The sequence below is a fragment of the Aptenodytes patagonicus genome, chromosome 6 (genome assembly GCF_965638725.1).
Source record: "Aptenodytes patagonicus chromosome 6, bAptPat1.pri.cur, whole genome shotgun sequence".
NCBI lineage: Eukaryota > Metazoa > Chordata > Aves > Sphenisciformes > Spheniscidae > Aptenodytes > Aptenodytes patagonicus.
This window is the reverse complement of record NC_134954.1, coordinates 61990921-62013568: the sequence shown is the minus strand read 5'-3', so window position 1 is coordinate 62013568 and position 22648 is coordinate 61990921. Positions and strand designations below refer to the sequence as shown.

General features: G+C 48.4%; 1 protein-coding gene across 1 annotated transcript; it reads right to left on the bottom strand.

Annotated features, from left to right (window-relative positions):
- Positions 1–5420: 5420 nt before the first annotated feature.
- Positions 5421–11191, bottom strand: INHBB (inhibin subunit beta B). The gene is made up of 2 exons (XM_076340801.1): positions 10789–11191; positions 5421–8135 (listed from the first exon to the last, which is right to left on the bottom strand). Exons 1-2 carry the CDS (start codon positions 11189–11191, stop codon positions 7360–7362), a joined length of 1179 nt encoding a protein of 392 aa, XP_076196916.1. The 3' UTR covers positions 5421–7359.
- Positions 11192–22648: the final 11457 nt, after the last annotated feature.

Below are 22648 nucleotides of genomic sequence, written 5' to 3'. Positions count from 1 at the left end.
AGGCTGCCTTCTCTTCAGCCATCACAAGGGCACCTACATACCACATACTTAATGCAAGATGACATACTTAGGATGAGGTACCCAAAAGTCAAGAAATCTACTCAAAACAGTGGGTAGCTACACTGCATTACCTCCAATCTATCATCAGGATCCCCCAAAATACATTTTATTACAGAGGCATTAACATGGCAGAAGTTGATTTGCTTAGAGATAGCCTTGCTTTTCTTGTCTGTGTGTGTTTACACATAAAATGCACGCTCACCCATGCAAACATGCCACCCCGATCAAGCCAAACATACACAATGCATATAAAACATAAATAAATACTTATGAGTCACCAATAACCACCTCATAAATTACATGGTCTTACAAAGTATCACTGCTAAAGATAATTCATACAATTGGATACAAAATACACATATATGACTCTCATTAAGACAGATAAGAGTTGTTTGTTTCCTTTCACAAGAGCCCAAGGCCTTAATTTACAAAGTGCTGAATTTTTTTTTTTAAGCCTGGAGTGCCACAGTTGTGGGTCAGTTCCAAAACCTGACCCAAAAAAAAAAGCCATAAGAGACCAAACCTGATTACAGAGGACATAGTGAATAGGAGATAGGACAGGAGGGTCCAGAAGTCCAAGAATCTAGTCTGCTCCAGCGCACAGGAGCCAGATCTGGTAGCATTTATAACCCTTTAACCTCAAATGGATGTCGCTTCAGCACTCACCTCTCCTACCTCGCTCCTGCTGTGCTGCCCAGGAACGGCTCCCCCATCACCCAAGCGAGGAGCTAAGCTCCAGCCGCAGGAAAGCGTGGCCGCTGCAGCTCTTCCACAGCTTGTGACAAACTCTTCTGCGGGAACGGGCACAAGCTGCTCCATCTGACAAAGCAGAGGGGCGAGATCAACCCTGCAGCCTCTGCTTGGGCAAAATCTAAATGCCACTTTGGTACCACTTGACTGACACAGCCCAAACACAGCGTGTTTGTTTTGCTGACACATAGGTTTAAGTTTGCTCCCCAGCCACATCTTCTTTCCCCTTGGATACAATAGTCATCTTCATAGCACTTATTATAACATATTGCAGCAATAATGTGCAATTATCCTCAAAAACAAAGCAAAAGCTCAAGATAAAAATAACAGGCACTGAGCACGCTTACCAGCTGGAGGAAGGCAGTGAGGCAGCACTAGCTGCAGCCCTAAAATGGCTGTGCTGTAGTAGGCTGCAGCTGCCTCTCCCGGCCTGATTTCAAAGGCCAGTCTGCAGGAGGACACGCTGGGAGGTGGACCCTCTCCAAAAGCAGGCCCAAAGCGAGAAGGAGCAGGCAGCAGCCAGGCTCCGCAGAGCTGTCATTAGGTAAAGATGTGCCTCACCTGGGGTCTGTGCACTTTGCAGCCGGGTTCAATGATCGCATTTGGGCCTGGCAAGAGCTTGAAAAGCTCGGCACCTGGGAGGGCTGATCCTTTCATTAGGAGAGGCCCATCAGATGGCCAGCAACCACAGCTCGAAATCCATACACCTCTCAGGTTTTCTTCTTGCCCTTTTTTCTGTGTTGCTGGATATGCCTACTTTGACTTTGCCCACAACAGACTCCTACGCTGACCCCTCTATTTCCAAGCTTTCACAACAATGTACCCTGAAAGCAAATTATAGTGGGGGAAATAAACAGTTTCAAGGACCAAAAAGAGGGAGCCTATGAATTTAATAAAAGTATTGGCTTAAAATTTTCAGTGGCAGACCATAAAGATGGTAAATCTGATCAAGGAAGCTACACGCATATCTCAGGTCTCCAATGGCTTCACAGCTCTCTTGGGTTATGTCATGTGTGTGTAAAAACTTGACATCTCTGTTTTGTACAAGGAAGACTGGTTAGAGCTGCACACATTCAAGGAGGGCCTCTGTTGAATAGAATTGGCCAAATCAGATTAAAAACCCAGTATCTATGATGAAGGCTGCAAGCTGCCTGCTCGGAGAGGTTCCACTGATGTGAACCAGAAGCTGCTTGCATGTGGTCAGGGCCTAAATTTGATACTGGAATTTAAAAACAAATTAAGATTCCCAAGTAATATTGACTTTTTTTTTTTCCAGAGTAAAAGATTTTACAGCATGGAATGCTATATGCAGTGGTTACATGAGTCCAAGTAATTGTACCAATTATATAATTTGATATAATTGCACTAATTACATAAACACATAATAATGAAATATAAGTTATTCCAAGAGCTAAACTGGAAGAACATTAAAGAACCTAAATCTGCTCCCACTTATTCTAGTACAAATCAGAAACAATTCCCCTGAAATCAATGAAGTTACCCAAATAAAATTGGCCCCTACTGTTACAAGCAGCCAGGTAAATCCAGCTTTTGGTTCAAGGGTACTGACTGAGCAAGCAAATGAAAGCTACTGGGGTATTTTGTACCGACAGAGATTGCTAACTCCTGGCCAAATTCCAGTGTATGCAGGGAGATTCTCCCTGTGTTCATGACCAAGTTAGGTATCTTCTCCTCTTGTTCCGATCTGTCGTGCAGCATCTGTGGGTTTTGCTAAATCTTTTAGCTGCTGATCCTAAAGCAAAAAAAAAAATTTTTTTTAGAAATACTGAGAATGAGCTGGGCCCAATCAGGATTTCAAGAAAACCAGATTCAGGTGTGTCTTTGGTTATATTGGTGCTATCCTGAATTACGTCTGCAGACTTTAGGGGAGCTACTGCAGACCGACACCAGTATTAACAGAAACAGACTCTCCTCTTAGACAAAAATTTGTATTTCTGATCCATTTTGCAAAATGTTCTTCAACGCCTCACACTAGAAACCACTCCAAACAAAAATTATTCTTAAGAAGGACTCATTCAGTGAAGGGTTTCCCTCTTCTCCCATGGCAGGGGGAGTGCAGTAATTAATTTCAGCTGCTGACTTCATAGCTCACAAGTACCAAAGAAGGTGAGACCTGGCAATTTTGGAGCAAGTGTCTATTATGTGTGGAAATACATGATGTATGCAGAGTTAATCCACCAAGTGCTCTGTTGCACCACATCGTGACAGTCACCCCGTTCACACCGTCCTCATTAATGCCAGTGGGAGATCCAGGCACAGGGATGGGGGTTTTGCCTGTGTTAAAATATTTTAAAGGACTAAGATTTCCCAGCTGCAGAGATTGAGTCTGCCACATGATGGAATACAATGATTTAGCATGCACAGGAGCAAATTCAAAGCCCATCAGAGATAAGAGAGAGACACCTAGTCACCTCAGGGGGTATGGACCTGACCCAGATAGTTTTGTAGATACAGTACCTAACTTAGCATAAGGCAATGAAACTGGATGCTGAGTTTTATAAGGATGGGAATGACAGATGGGAAAATAGAAACCAAAGTTTTCACAATCAGCCATCAAGTTTGGGCATCTCACTTTTCATTTTGCCTGATTTCAAAAATGCAGGAGGTGGAAGCTGCAAAAAGTGGCGTTCCTGCAGCCCCCTGCAAAAAGCTGCTATATGTGCAGTAGCCTTGTCACATGTCTGAAAAATCAAGCCCAAACTGCCTCAGATTGGTCGCTCAAAATTAAAGACCTTTTAAATTTTATTTCATTTTAGCCTTAGAAATCTGTGTGACAGGTTGCTGTCAGCACCAGGACGCAGGAACACCTCACTCTCTGCAGCATGCCCAGAGCAGCGAGTGACTCCACACTGCAGAAAACCCAAAGCATGTTCCGTTCCGATCGATTTCCAGAGACCGTTTCACACAAAATAAAAGGACTTGGGAACCTGGACTATGATCCAGCTCTTCCCACTCCCAGATGATGCCCCCCACACCATACTGATCTGTGCTTTTCTTTGTGTTTCTCTTTCTGCCCTATGAACGTCAGGGCCACAGCTGCAGATGGGGGAGCGGGGAAGGCAGGGGAAGAAAGCTGTGAAAGCTTTTTACCAAGAAAAGGGGTGTTCTTTGCTGGCCTCTGTGAAAGAGTTCAGGATCCCGGGCTTGCTTGTGGATTTGCAGTGGGATGCAAAGCACAGCCTGCTCCTGCTCCTTGCTCCTGGCCAGCCCAAGCTCATGGCATCTTGGCTGCCAGCAGCTCCCTGCTCCTCGGGGCTGTGGGTCCAAATCCCACACTGAGACACCCTACTCTCCTCCTGGGAGAGCACAGGAGTCCCAGTGTCCGATGCAGGGCTTGGCTTCAACCCCAGAAATCAACCACTTTCAATTAAGAACGAAACCTAACCAGACCCAGCCTCCAGGGCCTTGCATTTCAATGGGCAACATTTCTTAATATATCCCATTTTTAAAAGTGCAGCCCAGTCTATTAATGAAGACTGTGTCAGATTAGGTCAAATGTGCCTTCAGACTGAAGGGACGTGTATTTGCCACTGATTTCAAGGCAAATTTATTGAACTCACCAGTAACAGGGTTGACCCAAGGAACAAAGACAGGGGAGAAGGCTGCTAAGAGATGGAGCAGGAACAGCGAGCGGTGGCTTTGACAATAAACGTGCAGTTCGAGGTGGTGAGAAAGCTATGAAGTATTCAAAAAATTTGGTCTGGGGGACAAAGTTCTGTGCAGCAGGTTGTTGACACAGCCACAGCAAATTGCTCCTAGAAGTCTCCCGAAACAAAGCTGTTTAACCCCAGCGTCTGGCTTTGGGGAGGGGTGGGCAGAGATGTGCATGAATGTGAATTGTAACTAGAACCCATGATTAGTTGCATGAACTTGCTTCTTCAACACTTTCCAGGTCTCAGGGTCAGATCTAACGTTTGCTAAGTCAACAGAGGTCCTTCTGTCAGCTTCAGCTGGCATTTGCTCAGGTCTCCAGGAGGAAGAATTTATCTGTGAAGGTCAATGAAATCAGTATCTGGATATATGTAGAGGTGACAAGAATTTCTATGAATATTTGTCAACATTTTGGGGTTTTTATTAGTAAAGGGGATGTATTTTACTCAGAAAAACTCTCATTGGTGCCAGCTAATGTAAAAAAAAAAAAAAAAGTTCATCAAACTTGGTACTGACCTCTTTTTCCTGGAAGTGCTTTCCACATTATTTTTTTACTTCTTGTAACTGATCAGGGAGTGACCTAGACAAGAAGTTACATTCTTACACAGCAGGTGAACCAGGAACTTGCTGTAAATGACCTGCAGGTATGCGGAACAGCGCCGCTCCTGCGCCCAGAGACCCTGCACTGATGCAGATAGAAAGAAGCAGATGCTTACATGTATAGACGGCAATAAAACTAGAGTGTAACATTTTTAGGATCACAGCTGAGCTCTCAGACAAGGCTTTCTGCAATGACTAATACCACTACGGTCTAATGCGACAGTTCACCGTCTGCAGCCGCATTCGGTCCCAAAAGTAAGCAAGTTTCTCCAGATGTTACACACTGCGGGGGGGGGGGGCGGGGGGAGAAAAGCACATCTAGTTTTCAGTCTTTTTTTTTATTTATTTAAACTGTACACAAATGTAAAATACTTCAACAGCAAATCTAAGTGAAAACTGTTTGGTTTAAATTATTATGGAACAGAACCTAAAAGGAACTTTATTAAATAAACATAAAAATTGGATTTAAAGGATGCACATATTGTAATGTATTCTACAATAGTCATTTTTTCACTCTACATTCCATGTGCGTATGGTATAGAAAAGACACTGAATAGAACAAACAGAATCCATTTTGTACCCTGAAACAATTGGTAGGCCTCGTGAGGGATTGCTCAGTATGACTACATGATATATGATGGCTTTGCCATCTCATAAAAATTATAACTAATATGTTGGCCTCTTTGGTTCCAAAATTTATGTATAATACATTTAACTGTATTCATTTTTTGCTGCTATAAAAATAACATTTTTTTCAAATGGCAGTTTTTTGACTAATCATGCAACTAAATCAGTGCAAACATTAAAAGCAATCATTCGCTTTAAAAAAGAAGCAAAAGATTTAATTTCAAGTATAAAAAATATAAAAAAGTCATATCATAAGTCCAGTTTTGTCTAGTATGGGTCAACACTTTAAATTGCATAGCTCATGCGGCACCTGTTTACCTAGATAGTGAGCAAAGATAAGTGCACTATCAAGTACCACTTTTCAAGGCATTGAAATTTGCAAGTGCTATTATACGTGCATTCAAGCAGTTTGCAAGTGCTATGCTGTACCGTTATTTTCTGATCTTTATGGCCATCCTCGACACCTCCTGGTAAGGAAATTGAAAGCACTCTCCTCTCTCCTCCTTTCCAAAACTTGCTAAAATGTTCCTCGCCTGTTATTAAACGCACTGCATTTTTCAGAATGTCTCCACTCTGTTACTGTCACTCCTCTTCAGGGTTCATTGGTTTAGCCGTGGTAGCGGTTGCTTGTTTGCTCATCCCCCACGTGACGTGTCCTTGCCGAGTCCCCCCTTGAAGAACACAGATTGAAACCTTAACTTTTCATTCTCTGAACGGTGAGAGATGCCAATGGTCAACACAGTCCAGATACGGTATCGGATCCACTTTTCCAGGACACGGCAGGTATAGCCATCCACGGGTTGCTAGCGGGCAGTTAAAGCATCAGATCATGCCAGCCCAGCTTGTGACTTCGCAACGGTCAGATCTTAGAAATACAGCAGTTGCTTACGTGTCTGTCTCCTTTTCTCTCTCTCTGACGGTACCGCGCGATTCCTTACTGGAAGTGCTGTAGGAAGATGCGGGTATCTGTGATGTTTACATTTAGATAAATTTAAATTAAGAGGAAGTGATCACCTCCCAGGGCAGGTGTCCTGCAGCTTCCCATTAGACCTAAGAGGTGACGGTCGACTTTTTTTTCTTTTTTTTTTAATTTTCTAAGTTTGGTCATTTCGACACCTGCGTGCAAGAATACGTCGTGTTCTCGCAGTCTGTGCTTTTGCCTGAGCAAAGGGAGCTCATTTCGGTCTGACTTCGCCGGCAGGCGGGGAAACAGCTGCTCAGCTGTTCACTCGTACTGGCAGGCATTTAGGTCCGTCGTCACTGGTCACTGACTTTCTGTGCTCATGTCCCTTTTCCGAGCTGCCTCGTGTGTGTGTCTGTGTCTGTGTGTGTGTATGAGCGCGTGTTTGTGTGCGTGCCCACGTTTTGTGTGTGTGTGCGTGTGTGTCTTTAAGATATCTCATAGCATTAACTTATAAGTGGTAGAATATATAAGTGTCCAAGATCCACAAACTGCCACTGTCCTGACACCAAAGTGAAATGATTTTTTTTTTTCTTTTTTTCCTTTTTGCTAAACTTTTCCACAGTGACTTTCCAACACTGATGCCTGGATACACAGTGAAACTTCCTCCAACACCATCTCGTACGGGAATGTTTCTCTCTTTCTCTCGCCCTCTCTCTCTCTCCCCCCCCCCAAAAACACACCTTAAATCAAGCACAACCACATTCTTCCACAATCATATTGGGAACGTCTCTTTTCACAATGTTGTATTCATCATCAAAGTACAGCATTGACATTGTGCTAAGTTTGGTTGGAATGCAACAGGAGTTCACGGTGCCCGGGTTCAGCCCCCGCATTCGGTACTGATTCACGACAGCGGTGTGAAAGGAGGAAGCCGACCCCGGGACGCCGGCCAAGTAGGCCGGGCAGCTCCCTTCACAGTAATTCCCATAGTAACCTGATGGTGCTATGATCCAGTCATTCCACCCAATGAGTCTAAAGTCAATGTAAAACTGTTGCCTGCAACATAGATTGGTCCTGCCATCGCACTCCAGGCCTCTTTTCCGGATCCTGTGTTTGTTATCGGCGAGGCGGGCTTGCACCACTAAAAAAGGCCGGTGGGATTCCTCCCCGGGGTCCACATAAATTGGCAGCACTGAATACTCTTCACAGCCCTCACATTGAACATCCAAGTTCAGTCTCCTTTCTCCTCTCTCAAACAGAGCCTGGATCGCCTCTGTCATGGGAAAAGTGTGCCAACCACTTCTTTTGAGATCAACTTTCTTTTCAACCACATTCCACTTGTTGCTAGTGTCCGGGTCTTGGAAATAGACTTTGACTCTTACTTTTCGCCTGCTGCCTTTCTCTAAGACATATGGAAGCAGCTTCAAGTAAAGCCACAGGCTGGCTTGAACGACAAACAAGTTCTGGTTCCCTTCATTCGAGATGAAGAAATAGAGGCGGACTCTAGATGAGGCCAGATCGTCTGCAAGATAAGGAGAGATCAGCAAGATTAAGTCAAAAAGGAAACGTTAGCTGGTGTGCCATTCTGGATTCAGGGACAATGCTAGAGCACAGCGGATCGAGAGAGCGGCGAGGCTGTGCCGGCCAGAAGGCACGCACTGAATCAGATATCCCCAATTTGCAATCGAAACGCTTTGAAAAGGGACTTCCCACAGCAAAGTTCATCATCGGGCTGTAGTCGGACGTGTCAGATCCACAGGCACAAGAAAGAGCTCTCCAGAACTGGGTATTTCCAGGCAGCCAGCTTTAAAGATGCTACAGCAGCACCTTGAAAAGACCAGCACTCGGATTCTGCAATCTCGTTGGTTTAAGAATAGTTTTAACTTTCAGCTACCCGCCGATTCTCACGGGGAGAGCCCTTTCAATAACCACTGAAACGCCAATGCCAAACCAGGGATTTTGTTTCGATTTTCACATATTCTCGTCGCAGTTTAACAGAGAGGATTCATGAGACGGAGGGGAAAATATTTCAGTAATGTGCCTGCTTGTCCAACAGAACAAGCTAACCCCCACTTAGCCTGGTAGAATATCTGCTATTATTAATCGTTTTGATCTCTGCCTTTTCGCCCCGAAACGACAAACTCCCATACAAGGCGAGGCAATGAAGCGGTTGCTCTCGCCGTAACGCTGTTACTGACTGTTCTCAATACGCTCTTCAATAACAGCAGAATTAAAGGAGAGAAATTGTCATGGAAAACCAAATGTCACCCAATGTCTGACATAACCCCTTATTTGTAAACAAAAAAGCCCGCTGCATGAAATATTTCAGAAATACCAGTGGCCCTGCTGCAATTTTGTACTGTAAGTCCTAACTGAATTTGGCATAGGTGATAAATGTGCAGGCTGGCCTTTACGGCAGAGACTGTAATTCTGGTCTTTGAATCAAAGCCTCCCAATAGCTATTTAAAATTATTGCTGGAAAGGCATTTTCTCATCTGCCCTTATCTGTTTCGCTTCTTTCTGTACAGAGCCAAATGCAGGGTTTTTTTCTTCCTTCTCTTTTGCTAAGAATCTTTTTTTTTTTTTTTTCAATCTCTGAATGGGATTTTTTGCATAGTCGGTGTCTTCATTTGTTACCCTAGATGCCTTTCAAATGTGCCTCGACGGCCCACTTGGTACCTTGTAATATTTCAGGGACAAAAATTTTCACTGTGTTTGTCTACGCTTTACGTAAAGTCGATTCTGGAAGTGTTACAAAACCCAGCGATTGATTGAATACTAAATGGAAGTACAAGCCCACCCCAGATCTCCCAACAACAGCCTATTAAAAAATAATAAACCCCAAAACATACCCTAAGAAAGCCTTTCGCATGTTAGTAAATACACAACTTCTTTATAAACTGTGGTGACAGTGGCAGAAAAAGAACAGTACGGTGTTGCTGCACCGATCCACATCACTTGTGTTGTGTGAGATTGTGTGTGCCCATAAATTTTGTATGTGAATATAACAAGCATATGTATAATGCAACAGATCCCATAGAGACTATAAATGTATATGCCTCTGGTAAGTGGGAGGGTAGATAAAGAAGATGAGTGGGCAGTACACAGGATAGAAAGAGATTTATTTTGTGGACAAATGATATATAGATGCCACAGGAAGATAGAGAGAGAGAAAAATGAACTGAGCAATAGAGCGATGACAGAAAGGAGAGATGGGCAGATAGACAGGAGAGAGCTAATTTGCAGAGTGATGGTGTTATGGCCAGATGTGCAAAGTTCACAGGCACAGCGGTTGCCTGGATAAACTGCTGGAAAGCTACGCTGAAGGGATTCAGTGACACAAAGCTGCAATGGCTGGACAGGACTGAGATGGCTGGTACCATGGGGATGGATGGCACAGTTAGTAAATGGACTGACGGACAGAGAGGGGACAGACACACTTGGGAGGAGGCTGCACGCAGTGGACAAACAGACAAGGCCAACACTACGAATAAAAGCTAAATAAATGGGAAACACACGGAAAGGGAGGATGGCTGAACGCAAGCCTCAACAGACAGATGCATGCAGTGAACCAGATGAATGTGCAGGGCAGGCAGATGGGGCAAGGGATGCAAGAGATGGAGTGGGACAGGCGGAGGAGGGTCAGTGGGATGCACAAGGACGGAGGCAAGCCACGGTGCAGCTGGAAGGACCGCCGGAGGGAAGCCGGGGGCACGGAGGCCGCGGGGGGGATGGAGGGACACAGCGAGGGGAGTTGCAGGGCACAACCCGAGGAGAAGCCCGGGCGCAGTGACACACTCGGGGAGGACGAGAAGGAGCGGGCAGGGCCAGGGCAAGATGGTGCGGGGCAGAGGGGAGAGCGGATGAGGCAGAGGGCATGCGGGTGAGCCCGGCAGCCAGGTGCCTGCAGCAGGCAGGAGGACAGGCAGGGCGCACAGGGGGCCAGGCAGCGGGGCCAGGCAAGGGCGGTCAGGGGAACTGCCAGGGGTCAGGCAGGGGGACGGAGAGGGTGGGCAGGAGGACAGGTAGGGCGAGCGGGAGGACGGGCAGGGGCCGAGCCGGGGGGACTGACAGGGGAGAGGCAGGACAGGTAGGGAGAGCGGCAGGGCAGGGGGCCGAGGCAGGCCGGGCAGGGGAGAGCGGGCGGGGGGGGCGCGGAGCCGGGCGGTGCCCACCTGTCTCGGCGAAGCTGATGATCTCGGAGACGGGGTCGTGGGCCGGGGGCCCGGCGCTCGCCTGCCCGTCCAGGCTGGGGATCTCCACGCGGCCGTCCTCCCGCACCTTGCCGGCGTGCAGCTTGCGCAGCGCCGTGACCATGGCCGCCTTGGGCACGGCGTGCGTGATGTTGGGCCGGTCCCGCATCTGCAGCCGGCTCAGGATGTGCCTCTTCACCGCCTCCAGGAAATCCCCGTCCACCTTGCCCGGCTCCTCGGGCCGCCGGAAGCCGCAGGAGGTGCATGTGTCCTGCGGGGAGCCGCCGGCGGGGGCCGGCGGGGTCGGGGTGGCCGCGGCGCCCAGCAGGAGCAGCCCGCAGGCCAGCAGCGCGGCCAGCACCCCCCGGCGAGCCGCCCCGTCCATGGCGGAGGAGCGGGGGGCCGAGCTGGGGGCCGCCCCGAAGCGCCGCAGGGAGCCCGTCTGCAGGCAGCGCCGCTCCGTGCGCTCCGCGGCGCGGAGGGGGCGGTGGCAGCCAAGCCGGGGGGGCCGCAACCGCTCCGCGCAGGGGGGGAGCCGCGGCGGAGGGAGGGGGCGCCCGGGGAAGCGGCGTGTGCCGCCGGGGAGGCGGAGGGGGGAGGCTGCACACGCAGGCACCGAGGGCGAAGTTGGGGGCGGGGGGGGGCAGCAGGCTTGGCGTGCACGGAGAGCCCGGCTCCACGGGGGAGGGGGACGGCAGCAGGTGAGGGGGTGGCTGCGGAGCCCGGGGAGGAGGGAGGAGGAGCGGGAAGAGAGCCGGAGGTGCGAGGGGAGCCGGGGAGCAGGGGGGAGGCGGCGGCGCGCTGCCCCGGTGCCCCGCGCCGCTTCAGAGGGGCATCCCCGGGCGCAGCCGCTCCTGGTCCATCGCTCGCTTCGGCAGGTCCGGGCGGGCCGCGGAGAGGAGCTCTTTAGTCCAGCGTCATTGAGGGGGGTCAGGGAGATAAACGAAGCAGATTTATATACAATCCAATTTATAGCCTGGAAGGAGGGGGGGGAGAAATGCCACTTGTACCCCCCCGCCCACTCCGCCCCCGCAAGACAACAATCCACAGGCCGTGGGTGCAGGTCTCTCAGCAGGTCGGCCCCGCGCCGCGCCGCTCGGTTGTCCCCCTTCAGCGCCCGCTGCTTCTCAACGTGCCATCAAAGTTGACCCGGAGCATAGCTGGGGAGGGGGCCCGGGGCGGCGGGGAGGGGGTACGCGGCTGGCAGCTCCACAGTTGCGAGTCTTCTCCCCTCACCGCCCCGCTTATTATTAGCGAGATGCTTTATTTTCAAAGCAGCGCGGAGGGTCCGGAGTCCGGCGAGGATGCTGCGGCGGCGCCCGGCGCGGCCCCCCGCCGCGGGCAGCGGCACCCCACGCTGCGCGGCCGCGGAGCGTGGAATCGGCTCGATCCCGGCGATCCCAGGAGAAGCTTCACGGATCCACTCGGTCAGACCAGCTCTTCAGCTCGCTCCCTCGCTCGCTCTTTTTAAACAATATCTCCCTTGTTGGTGGTTTGGGTTTTATTATTATTATTGTTGTTGTTATTATTATTTTAAGTGTGATTTTTGTTGTTGTTGTTGTTGCTGCTGCTGCTGCTCCAGTTAATCTGTCTCCCTCTCTCTCCGCGTCTTTTTGATCTTTCGCTCGCCTTGTGCTGGCTTGAACGCTGTGTTTTGTTTTGTTTTGTTTTTTTTTAACGCGTCTGATGTTCCCTCTCGGATCCGCAGTGGAAGGTCTCGGGGAAGCGGCTCGCTCCTCGCTTATCTTCCTCTGATCTCCTCCAGCTAATTTTCCCCCCCTGCAAAATCACGACATTGTGGCACTTTCTACTGAAACTTTTATACAGGAGTTAAAACCACGTGGGAACTCCAACCTATAACAGAGACGCCATGGGTTCCTCACTATTTAGGAGATTAAGTTAAGTCTTTTGCCCCCTGGGCTATTACAGTAACTTCCTGATGTGGAAATATTAACTATGCTGTTTCTTTAACTCCCCCCGTCCCCTCCCTCCCTCCCTCCCGGTTCCTGCAAACACACCCACCGCACACCGACCCGCGTCCGCGTCCCGTCTCCCGGCAGGACGGATGGACGGACCCCGAGCAGCAGCAGCCCCGGCCCCCCCTCCCGCCCCGGCCGGGAGATGGATGCCCCCCCCCGCCCCGACAGTGTTCCTTGTCTTTTAAGCACTTGAAAGAAGAAGTCATTAGAAAGTTTACCGTCGGGTTGGCTTTGCGACGGGGCGGGTTTTTGTTTGTTTGTTTGAATGGGCCGGGTAATCGGGGCGGGTGCCGGGGATTGTGTGTGTTTTCCGTGGGGCAGGAGGGACGCGGGCGCGGAGCCTGGCGGAGGCAGCGCGGAAGGGGGGGCTCGGGGCGGCGGCCCAGGGGAGCCGGGAGGGGAGATAACGGGAACGGCGCGCTCCCGCAGCCGCGGCGGGGAGCCGGCAGCAGTGCCGGCTCTGCCCATGCCCTGGGAACGGGTTTTCCTCCGCGGGGCAGTCCCGGGCTCGGGGAGGTCCCCAAGGCGAAGGGGGGGCTGCGATCTCCCCCGCAGGGGTCAGGAGAGGTTCCCACCCGGCTCCCCCCAACAGCCGAGCCCGGGGGCGAGCGACCGGGGGCGGGGGGGAGCCCGCCGCGCCTCCGCGGCCGCGGCACCGGGGCGTGACAGCGAGCCACGCTGCGCCCCCCGCTCCGCGGAGCTCCGCGACGCGCCGCCCCACGGCGCGCCGCCCCACGCACCCCCCCCCCGCCGCGCGGGCACGCCCGGGGCCGGGCACCCGCGGTGGGGCAGCGGCAGCGGCGCGGCTCACCTGCGCGGCCCCGCGCGGACGCCGTGCCCGGCAGCCGCGGCCGCTGCGCGCTGCCCCGCGGCCCTGCGCGCCGCCGCCGCCGCCGCGGGGAAGCCTGGGCAGAGGGCGCCCCCTCTGGGCCGCGCGGGGAAGCGGGCGGCGGGGCCGGGGGGGGTCACCGGGGAAGCGGGGCAGCGGCGGGGGCAGACCGGGCCGCCGGCCCCGGCGGCGGCCGTGGGAGTCGCTGAAGCCCCGCTGGGAATTAACGGGCGGAGGCCGGGCCGCCTCCCGTCCGCGGCTCGGGCGCACGGAGGAACCGGCGGTCGCCGGCGGTGGCGGAGGCTCCTGCTGGCCGGGTCAGAGCGTCTGGTCCTGCGGAGGCGGAGGTCTGGGGCTGGGAAACGGGAGGTGCGCGCTGAAGCCTGTGCCCTGAACTGGGCAAAGGAGCACCTGGGGCTGAGCCCCTACAGCCCAGGAGCGGGCCCAGGCAACGGGGCTGCCGGCTGTTCTAATTACATCTTCTTTTTTCTTTTTTTTTAACAAAGAAAAATCTACCTTCAAGAATGAAAGCAAATCTCGAGAGCTTCACCTTTTTCATTGAGCCGAATGCTGGTTTTCAAGGGGCAGCAGAAGCAGGGCACACAAATTTCAAGCGTGACTGCTAAGAAGCCCCTTCTGTGCATTTCAGTTTTTAAAAGAAGACTAAAACTTCTCGTGTATTCCTGGACTGCACACATGTGAGCTCAGTTAGTTGTCACTAATACAAGCCATGCAAGAGCGTAAAGAGGGTCAACTGCAGGATCAGCTCGTTACTGTGATTTAAGAATGAAAGGGACAAATGCTATTCTCATCATAAATATTTTTTTTCTTGTTCTGTACTGCAAAAGGAAAGGCACTTAATGCCGTACTTCAAAATCACATTGCGATCCCAATCTGATTGTTCATGTTGGTTTTAATATAAACACAGTCTAATTGCGTATACAGCATTGTAAATCAAATCCGCAGTATCACTGGAGCTACCCTGATGGGAGATCAGAATTAGATACAGTATTTCCTCCCTGCCAGGAACAGGTTTTGAATGGAAAGCCTGGAATGTAAAAAAAGAAATAATGCTAAAAATCCAATCACTCTGACATCCTGTGAGCTAATAAGAGCACGTGAATGCAACAAGCTTAGTACTTCACAGTAATTAATTTGACAGCAAAGAGCTAACAAGAAAACAACAGGCAGAGCAGTGATGACTGGTTCATAGAGGTCACTGTCAAACAAGAAATAGGTGCAAACACAGTCCCTCTCCCTTTGAAAACAACTATTTCATTGCCCCAGCGAGAATGAAACGCCAAAGAGGGAAAATATGTCTTTGGTGGGGATAACAAATCTGGGAAGGTATTTCCAGTAGTAAAACAAGGTAGGGGTTCTCTTTTTTACATACAATGATTTTTAATCATCCCTGTTACTCACTGCAGTGGCATGTTTTGGCTTTTTTTTCCCCTCTCTTTTTTGGTTAGCCAAAGTCATTTTGCATATTCAAATATTGGGAAGACTTATCTTCTCTAGCAATTACTAACAAACTAAGACACTAATAACCTCTATTGTTATTTAAAGTGTGTCCAACACAGCATTCTGGAGGCAGCTCTCACACAATGGACTTCCTCTGGCTTCCTCCTAGAGAAGAACTTAAACCTTAGATGCTTTCAGGCAGAAGAGCCTACAGGGAGAGCAAACAGGGTTAACAGAAAGAAATGTCCATTTGATTTCTGATCTTGCTCAGGGAGCACGGCCTATTGACTGAGCCATAAAGCTCTGTTGATTTTAAGATCTCCTCAGCTTCCAGTTCTTTCCCTTGGGCATAAACCTGTTGCTTACATAAAGTGGCTGAACTATCAGGGAAAGGGTAGCTTCACAGTCCCCCCGCTCCGCTCTCCTCCCCTCCTCCCTTCTATTTGTTCTGAGCTCATCTGCGTGAGGATACATTTTCACACACACCTTCTCAAACTGGCTGCTATTCATCTGATTCAGGGTCATGCTTTTCCATACATTAAATGCAGGGGAAAACTGGGAAGGAAATGGCTGGGATTTGTGCTTAATGGGCAAGCACACCGTTAGCCAGGGAGCCCCACTGTGAGAAGGTACGGTATTGGAGGGTATTTTCTGTAGGAACATCAAGTCTCATGACTGGAATCTGATGCTTATTAAAGCACTAGTATAATGAAATCAGTATAAACTGAGATCCTCAGCCAGTGTAAATCGGCATGTTTCCGAGGCATCAAACTGCTACAACTCTTCCTCTATAACCTAGATATTTGCTTATGCACATTTTTCTCAGGGGGCGGCAGATGCAGAAGTCACGCTTTTGGAGAGGCCAGTCAGTGCAGCTCTGCACCTTCCTGAGTCAGTGGGAAGCTCTAGAAACTGAGCAGACAGCGATGGCACAAGGCAGCTCCCTCACTGCTCTGTGTTTCCACAATGCCCTCGCTGGGACCATAACAATTTACACTAGCAAAGGATCTAGCCCCTCACGTATTGCTAAAGGACCTTTATGCTCTTAAACTATTAATAATAACTGTTAGGTAACCTTACTAATCCCTTTGAGGAAGGATTTTCTTTACTCTACTGATGGCTGAACTGAACAAAGCTTCATATAGAAGAGGCCCGGTTTGCACTAGAAATGCTTCTTTTGATAACCAGCAAATACAAGTTTTACTAGCACAAGCATCTTTTTCTGCAAGCATTTCCCAAATAAAATAGGCTATACTGGCAAAAGCACTTTTTTTTGCTCATATAGCTGCATCTACACGGGGGATTTTTGCACGTAGTGAAACGCAATCTGTTTTAAATGGCACTTCAGAAGAGCATTGCTGTCCCACAGAAGTTTCAAGACTAGACCTTGAAGTATATATTTCTGCCCCATATCTGAAAGAGCCTTTTACAAGGTGGCCATTGTCATCTTGCTGGAAATACAGAGAAACTGAGATGCAAGGTTACAGGGGCAGGCTGGGAGCACTGTACTCTATCTGGAATTCTTATTCATGCCATTCTTTTACCTCAGATGAAATTATGTATCTGTAATCAGACTGCTTCCTCACTACGCACAATTAATTTTAAAACAACTGCAACAAAAACAGAGGATGTTCCAAAAGCACCATAAATCTGTAGAAGGGAAAGTCCTAGTGAGTGAGTAAATTAGTCAAGTGAGTAAATGCCGTTCTGAATGACTTGGACATTTTCTGAACTGGCAAAGGTAGGTCTAACTCATGAAAAAACCCACTAAGAGGTTAATCTGGCTCCTTTGCTCCTGCCCATGCTTCTTCAGCTGAAAACTGCCTGTTAACAGAGATTTGCTCTCTCTAAAAAAAGGGTCCTACTCTGAACACCACTTGGAAAAGGGGGGTATAGCAGGCAGAAACAAAGGACCTGAACGAACTGGGAACTCCTCATCTAAAGCAGGTACAACGAGAATCTGGAAGATGAGCGATGGAGAAATTAAATAGAGCCCTCAACAGGTTTTGAAGAGCACCTATTGAATGCCAGCTCCTCGCACAAGTGTCGGGCAGGATGGCAGCAGTACAGGGTTGCAGGGATATACTCGCAGCCTCAGCCTCCCATTCCCACTGCACCTGCTTTAACGCGGCTATAGTCCTGCTCCCTCCAGCTCTCCCAGCTCAGCTACCTGGCGGTGCCTCACGGGCAACATGTTGGCCGATCAGTCCTCTTCAACGACCCCTTCATGCTCTGGGAAGGTCTGCATCCAAGCTCCCAGGTTTGTTGTGGGGAATGAAGCACAGGTGGATTTCGTGTGCTGTGAGCGATGCGGTCGGGTACCTCGTCTCAGGCAGGTCTCTACACAAAGCAGCGTGCCCTTTGGCAAAGGGACTGAGTTCAGGGATCTGCTTCAATTTCCAAAGTAAAGGGACTGAACACCGTTGGGTGGATACCCCGTGTGATATTCAAAAGCTACCCGGGGCTTGTTGACGGCCCAGAAGTGCTCTTGTTTTCCTTGCACAGTCTGTCCTCTGCAGTCCAAAGTCATAGCCTTATAACCAGGCAGTGTCTTCCTCTGAAGTTGCTTGTATTGACCTAAATAGGTTGGGGCGGGTGAGGACACACAGACGACATGAAAAAGCTGTGCTGGTTGACCAACAAAGAAGTGTCTGCTTTGTGGTGAGTACTTTTAACATATAAGCACTTTTAACATACTGTTAGAGAACATGATTTTCATGTTTGTTTAAGTTCACGCCAAAAGCCTTGCAAAGTAGCAAAGTGAGTAAAAATAAAATCTGCATTTAAGTGGTAAACAAAGTAGTTAAAACTTGACTTCTTGTAATTTGAACGCTACTTACTAAGGCAATGCATTTAGAAGTCGACTGGTGCATTTCTTCTATGCATCCAGCTGTGATTGATACATCTAATAGATCAGGAAAATGAACAGTAGGATGGAGCAATGTTAAAATCAGCTTTCTGGGAAAATCAGTGATTGTCAGGGAGCGGTGACAAGATGGAGAGGTTTCCCTCCAATTTTAAATGGAGCTCAGTAGCAAAAAATAGCTAGTACCTTTGCAATGCCATGGGAGAAATGGAGTACAGAAGCTCAAGTCGCCTCATGACTTGAGGCCACCTTGAGACCTGAACATAAGCCACCTTCTCTTTTCTACAAGCAAACAGCACAATGTAGAAGAAGTGCCTACACCTCTGCCTGTGGGACAGGCTGCAGCCGGAAGACTTGTGCTCACGCCTGAATTTCTTCCTCTTTACCCCATTTGCACTAGCTGTAAGTTGAGGATGACAGCATTCAACCCTCTGTAAGCTGCTTTGAAATTAAGCGGAGAAAAGCAGCATACAGGAATTCAGCCTCTTCATGGAGCTTGACACTAACAGCATGGCCTTGGTACTGTATATCAAAAGTCATTTTCAGTCTGTTCATACTGCAGTTGCCCAGTTCTGTTTCCATGAGTCTTTCGTTATATCAGACCAAAACTATTGTGCAATTTGGCTGTTTGGACAAGAACATCGGAGTGGGTTTTTAAAGATGATTGTGATATGGTTGACTGATGCACTCACTGCTAGGGCCAGGAGCAAGGGGCTCCTGTAACAGCACCAAAGTCCCCCAGTTCAAGCAAGGAGGACCTTCCACTGGAGCAGAGCAGTAGCAGTGTCACAGTTAGTGGAGCTCTATCAATTTATCCCAGCTGAGAGTTAGCCCACATGATTTACAGTCATTTGCCCAGTGCTATGTAGCCTTTGCAGGCCTCTAGCAAGTATGTTCAGGTTGTCTCGTCCTCCACGTTTGCTACATTGACATTAGCTACAAGCAAGGTCCTCTGCTACCACCCGTCGCTGATGTTCCAGTACTACTAAATCACGTGAGAGGGTTATTAACAAAATTTTCTGAATCACCTTCTGCCCTGCTCAGTATTTATCATCTATAAGTCAGCGCTGCCTGTCCCCTCAAGAGGGAATAGCTTGAATATGCCATGGGATTAAAACAAAATGGATTGCAAACTCTATACAACTTGGGTGCTAACATCTACCATTTCTTCCAAAACACCTGAAAAAGCACGTACACTGTGACAGCTCAGGCTGTCCTCTTGACTGAGATGTCCCCTCAAAGGGGTTTTAAGGTTGTGGGAGTTTTTCACTCCCCAGGTTACAAGCAGGTCTTCTTGTTCTGTTATTTCCCTGCCATAATCTCCTCAGAAGTGGGGCAGCTTATTAACAAAGAATAACTCTAAAACTCCTCCACAGCCCTTTGCTGTTTCTGAGTAATAGTCTCACCCCCCTGACACTTATTGCTGTGGTTTAGATCCTTATGGAGAGCATTATTAAGAATAAATCATGGTATGTGGAAATATTACTGTGAAATACACTGGTACTATTATACAAGGACAAGAAAACAAACCACCGCTCTGGAGACAGCAAGAGTGGGAGCACATGGATCATATTAAGCCGATATTTGGTCTACCAAACCTACACAGGTACTGAAGTGTTAGGAGGGTGCAGAACTACAACAGGAAAGTGCGTTGTTCTAGGTTTTTTGCTTAAAAGATGAGAGAGAGGGCCTAGGGGAGGGGAACACATGAAAAAGCAAAGGATGAACTTTTTTTTTTTTCTTTTTTGGCTACTCCAGATGGGGTTTTCCTCTGTTTAAATGCTGAAGGACAGAAAGATTTTAAATTAAAATCTTAATAAATATAGCCCTGAGGCTAGTAACATTATTACATCCAAGATGATTACAGCAACCAAGCCACAAAAGAAATATATATATATATTTATTTGAAGCATAATAAGCCTCAGTATTCAGTTAAGAAGGAGGCTAGGCAGCTAACTGACTTCCAAACTAGTGAATTTTCCATTCCGCTCTGCCGAAAGGATAAACCAACACAGCACACAGCTTGCAGGGCTTGGTTTCATTTCTGTACAAGATAGCATTATTACTGCTTATACTTTATATGCGTACAAAAATAAAAATTACAATTGCTCAGGTCACATGCATGAGGGTTGGCAGGAAAGAACCCCAAGTCTGCAATATGCAATAGGAGATATGGATAATTAGTGAGCTTCATTGTGAAAGAGCAATCTAGGTCCCCAGCTCACTTGAGTGAGGCGTGTTCTCCTTGAGACATTTGCCTTTTTCAGTTGATCCTAGTCTCAAAGCAAGGTACTGCACTTCACTTGTTTGCGTAGAGGGTTTTTTTTTTAATTATGGGAATATTTTAATAAAGGATACAGGGAAAATACAGGGATACAAAGAAAAGGATACAAGCTGATAAAGATGATTAAATCATAGAGCGACTGCGGAGTGGGTCATGAAGTGTTATAATCCCCAACTCCCCTCTGCTTTCTGCCTCAATGTGTTAATGCATCACACTTTAGTACAGTGACACTTTCAGCCCTAGGTGGAAATTCACACATGATGAAGAGGTGGAGGAGGATTTCCAGATGGTCAGACCTCAGGGAGTGCGAAAAGGTGGGGGGAGGAAGGGAGAAACTGCTGAAGGGAATCGGACTTTGGTCACATCAGTAATTTCCAGCTGAAAATGGAATATTAAAAAAAACACCAAAACAAAAAAACCCCATCACCAATGATCCCATACTGGAGCCAGGTGTATTCAGGTTTGAACGTTATGCATGATAAATCCTCACCAATGCTGGTTGTGAAAGATCTCTTGGAAATACTGGTTTATTTGTGTGCAACAGTGAAAGGCGTGAGCTTCATTCCCTTGGCCAAATTTCAGCATGGGTACTAAAGCATCCCGATGCAGACGCAATTAATTGTTTTATTCTCCACAGCTCCTCTTTACTAGAGGTTATTGTAAAGTGGTACTTGCTCTGAATTGTGCACAAATTTTCCCTCCAGTATTTGGCTGCTGCACATCCTTTGGGACCCTCTTCTGCAGGGCCACCTCTCCAGGAGCAGCAAAGGGCACTGAGACAGAGAAAATGCAAGGCTTGTAGCCAGTTGGTCCCATCACACCCCAAAACAGGCCTCACTTTCCCTTTAGGGGAGCATAAGGCAGCAGCTGCTATCACGCAGCTGGACTTCTCTACGAAGATCTCATTTACTGTGGCCTTTTGGGGGGGAACGGGGAAGGTAGTCATGGTCTAGAGTTCAAGGGGTCTGGTCCTTCAGGGTGAGAGGACCACCAATATACTAATTCTGTATAAAGAATTAGTAATAGATGGTATTTTGTACAGCCACAGCTCTTTCCAGATGTCAGGGTTAGGGGAAATTTAAGATAATCAATTATTTAGGCATCACAGTACCCCTATATTGGGGGGGGGGGGGGGAAAGAGAGGGACACAGTCTCATCATGACATAAAAAGCAAGCATTAGGTATGATGGCTCACACTGCATTTCTAAGGGCTTCATTTTCTTAGGTGTTCCTTGGGTCAGAGCATTTCCCCTACCACAAAAAGGACACTAGAGATGCCAATGGTGTGCAGTCACAATGGAAAGAATATTTTGTTTAATATCACCAGTATGATTGCATGCTGTTTACCTGTATTTCCTGGATGGCATCAAAGTAAGTTGACCACAGCATGACGAACTGCTTGGACAAATCTCATGAGAAATGAGGCTGTCGCACACGGTTTCCACTTTGGGGAAGTGTTTGTTGTATGTCTACTCCCTGTCACTCCCAGCACAAACCATGTTGTGCACACAGGTCAGGAAAAAGCTCAAGGAGACAGAAGACATTGCTTTGCCTTATTCAACTTCTAGCCAGTGCAACTTCAGATCTGTAAAATCTGTGGTTTTAACTGATGCTGAATTCCTCCTCCCATTTATTTGCTTTATATGTTAAAATCACTTATATCATAGCAAAATGCAAAGAAACCTCAGGCATCTGACGTGGTAGTGACTTCCACAATGATATATTCAAGATGCCCAGCTGCCTGTCGCTGGCTTTAGTGGCAAGCCAAAAGCCTCTGAGCCTTGTAAAGCCTGCAGCATCCATCTTGGACTTCAGTCCCTTACAATGACTAGATGAAGAACTCTGACTTTCTTCCCTAAGGACTCAATGCAGCAGGTGTTTTCAGTCTGCCCACCTTCCAGATCAGGTGTCCAAAAATGCAGCAATAAATATAATTTTTCTCTTCCCTTTTTCTAAAAGAGCTCAAGGTGGGTGGAGGGGATGGGTGTAGGCTATTTTTATTCATACCTTAATTTAGTCAGTAGTCCAACAGTTCATGAAAGAAGAGCTGGGCTCATTCCGCTTCCCTGCCTGACAGGAGTCCTGGGGAACATGAAAGGCGGGTCAGGTCTTCTCAGAAGGAGCAGGCTATGGGGCAATGCTGGGACAGGAGTGCTCTCCAAGCCTCCAGTTGAGTCTGTGCATGACCAAAGGGAACATGATCCCACCACTCTCGAGGTAGACAGTTGAGAGAGGCACAAGGCCAGGCCCTCCCTGCTTCCCATCCTGTTAGCCAAAACATCTGGAACTACGCAATTCACATGAGACCAGCTTTAAGAGGACAGAGGCAGTCCCCTCCCTGGCATGGCGCATACCCTGGTAAGTGCACTCTGCTGGGAGAGGAGACAGACACATCCCCTGGGGCAGAAGGGAATTGAGCCATG

Excerpts from the sequence above, each read along its gene's own strand:
- INHBB (XM_076340801.1), bottom strand. The coding sequence starts at position 11,191 with ATGGACGGGGCGGCTCGCCGGGGGGTGCTGGCCGCGCTGCTGGCCTGC. Across the intron at positions 8,136-10,788 it reads CATCAGCTTCGCCGAGACAG|ACGATCTGGCCTCATCTAGA; the intron begins GTGGGCACCGCC and ends CTTATCTTGCAG.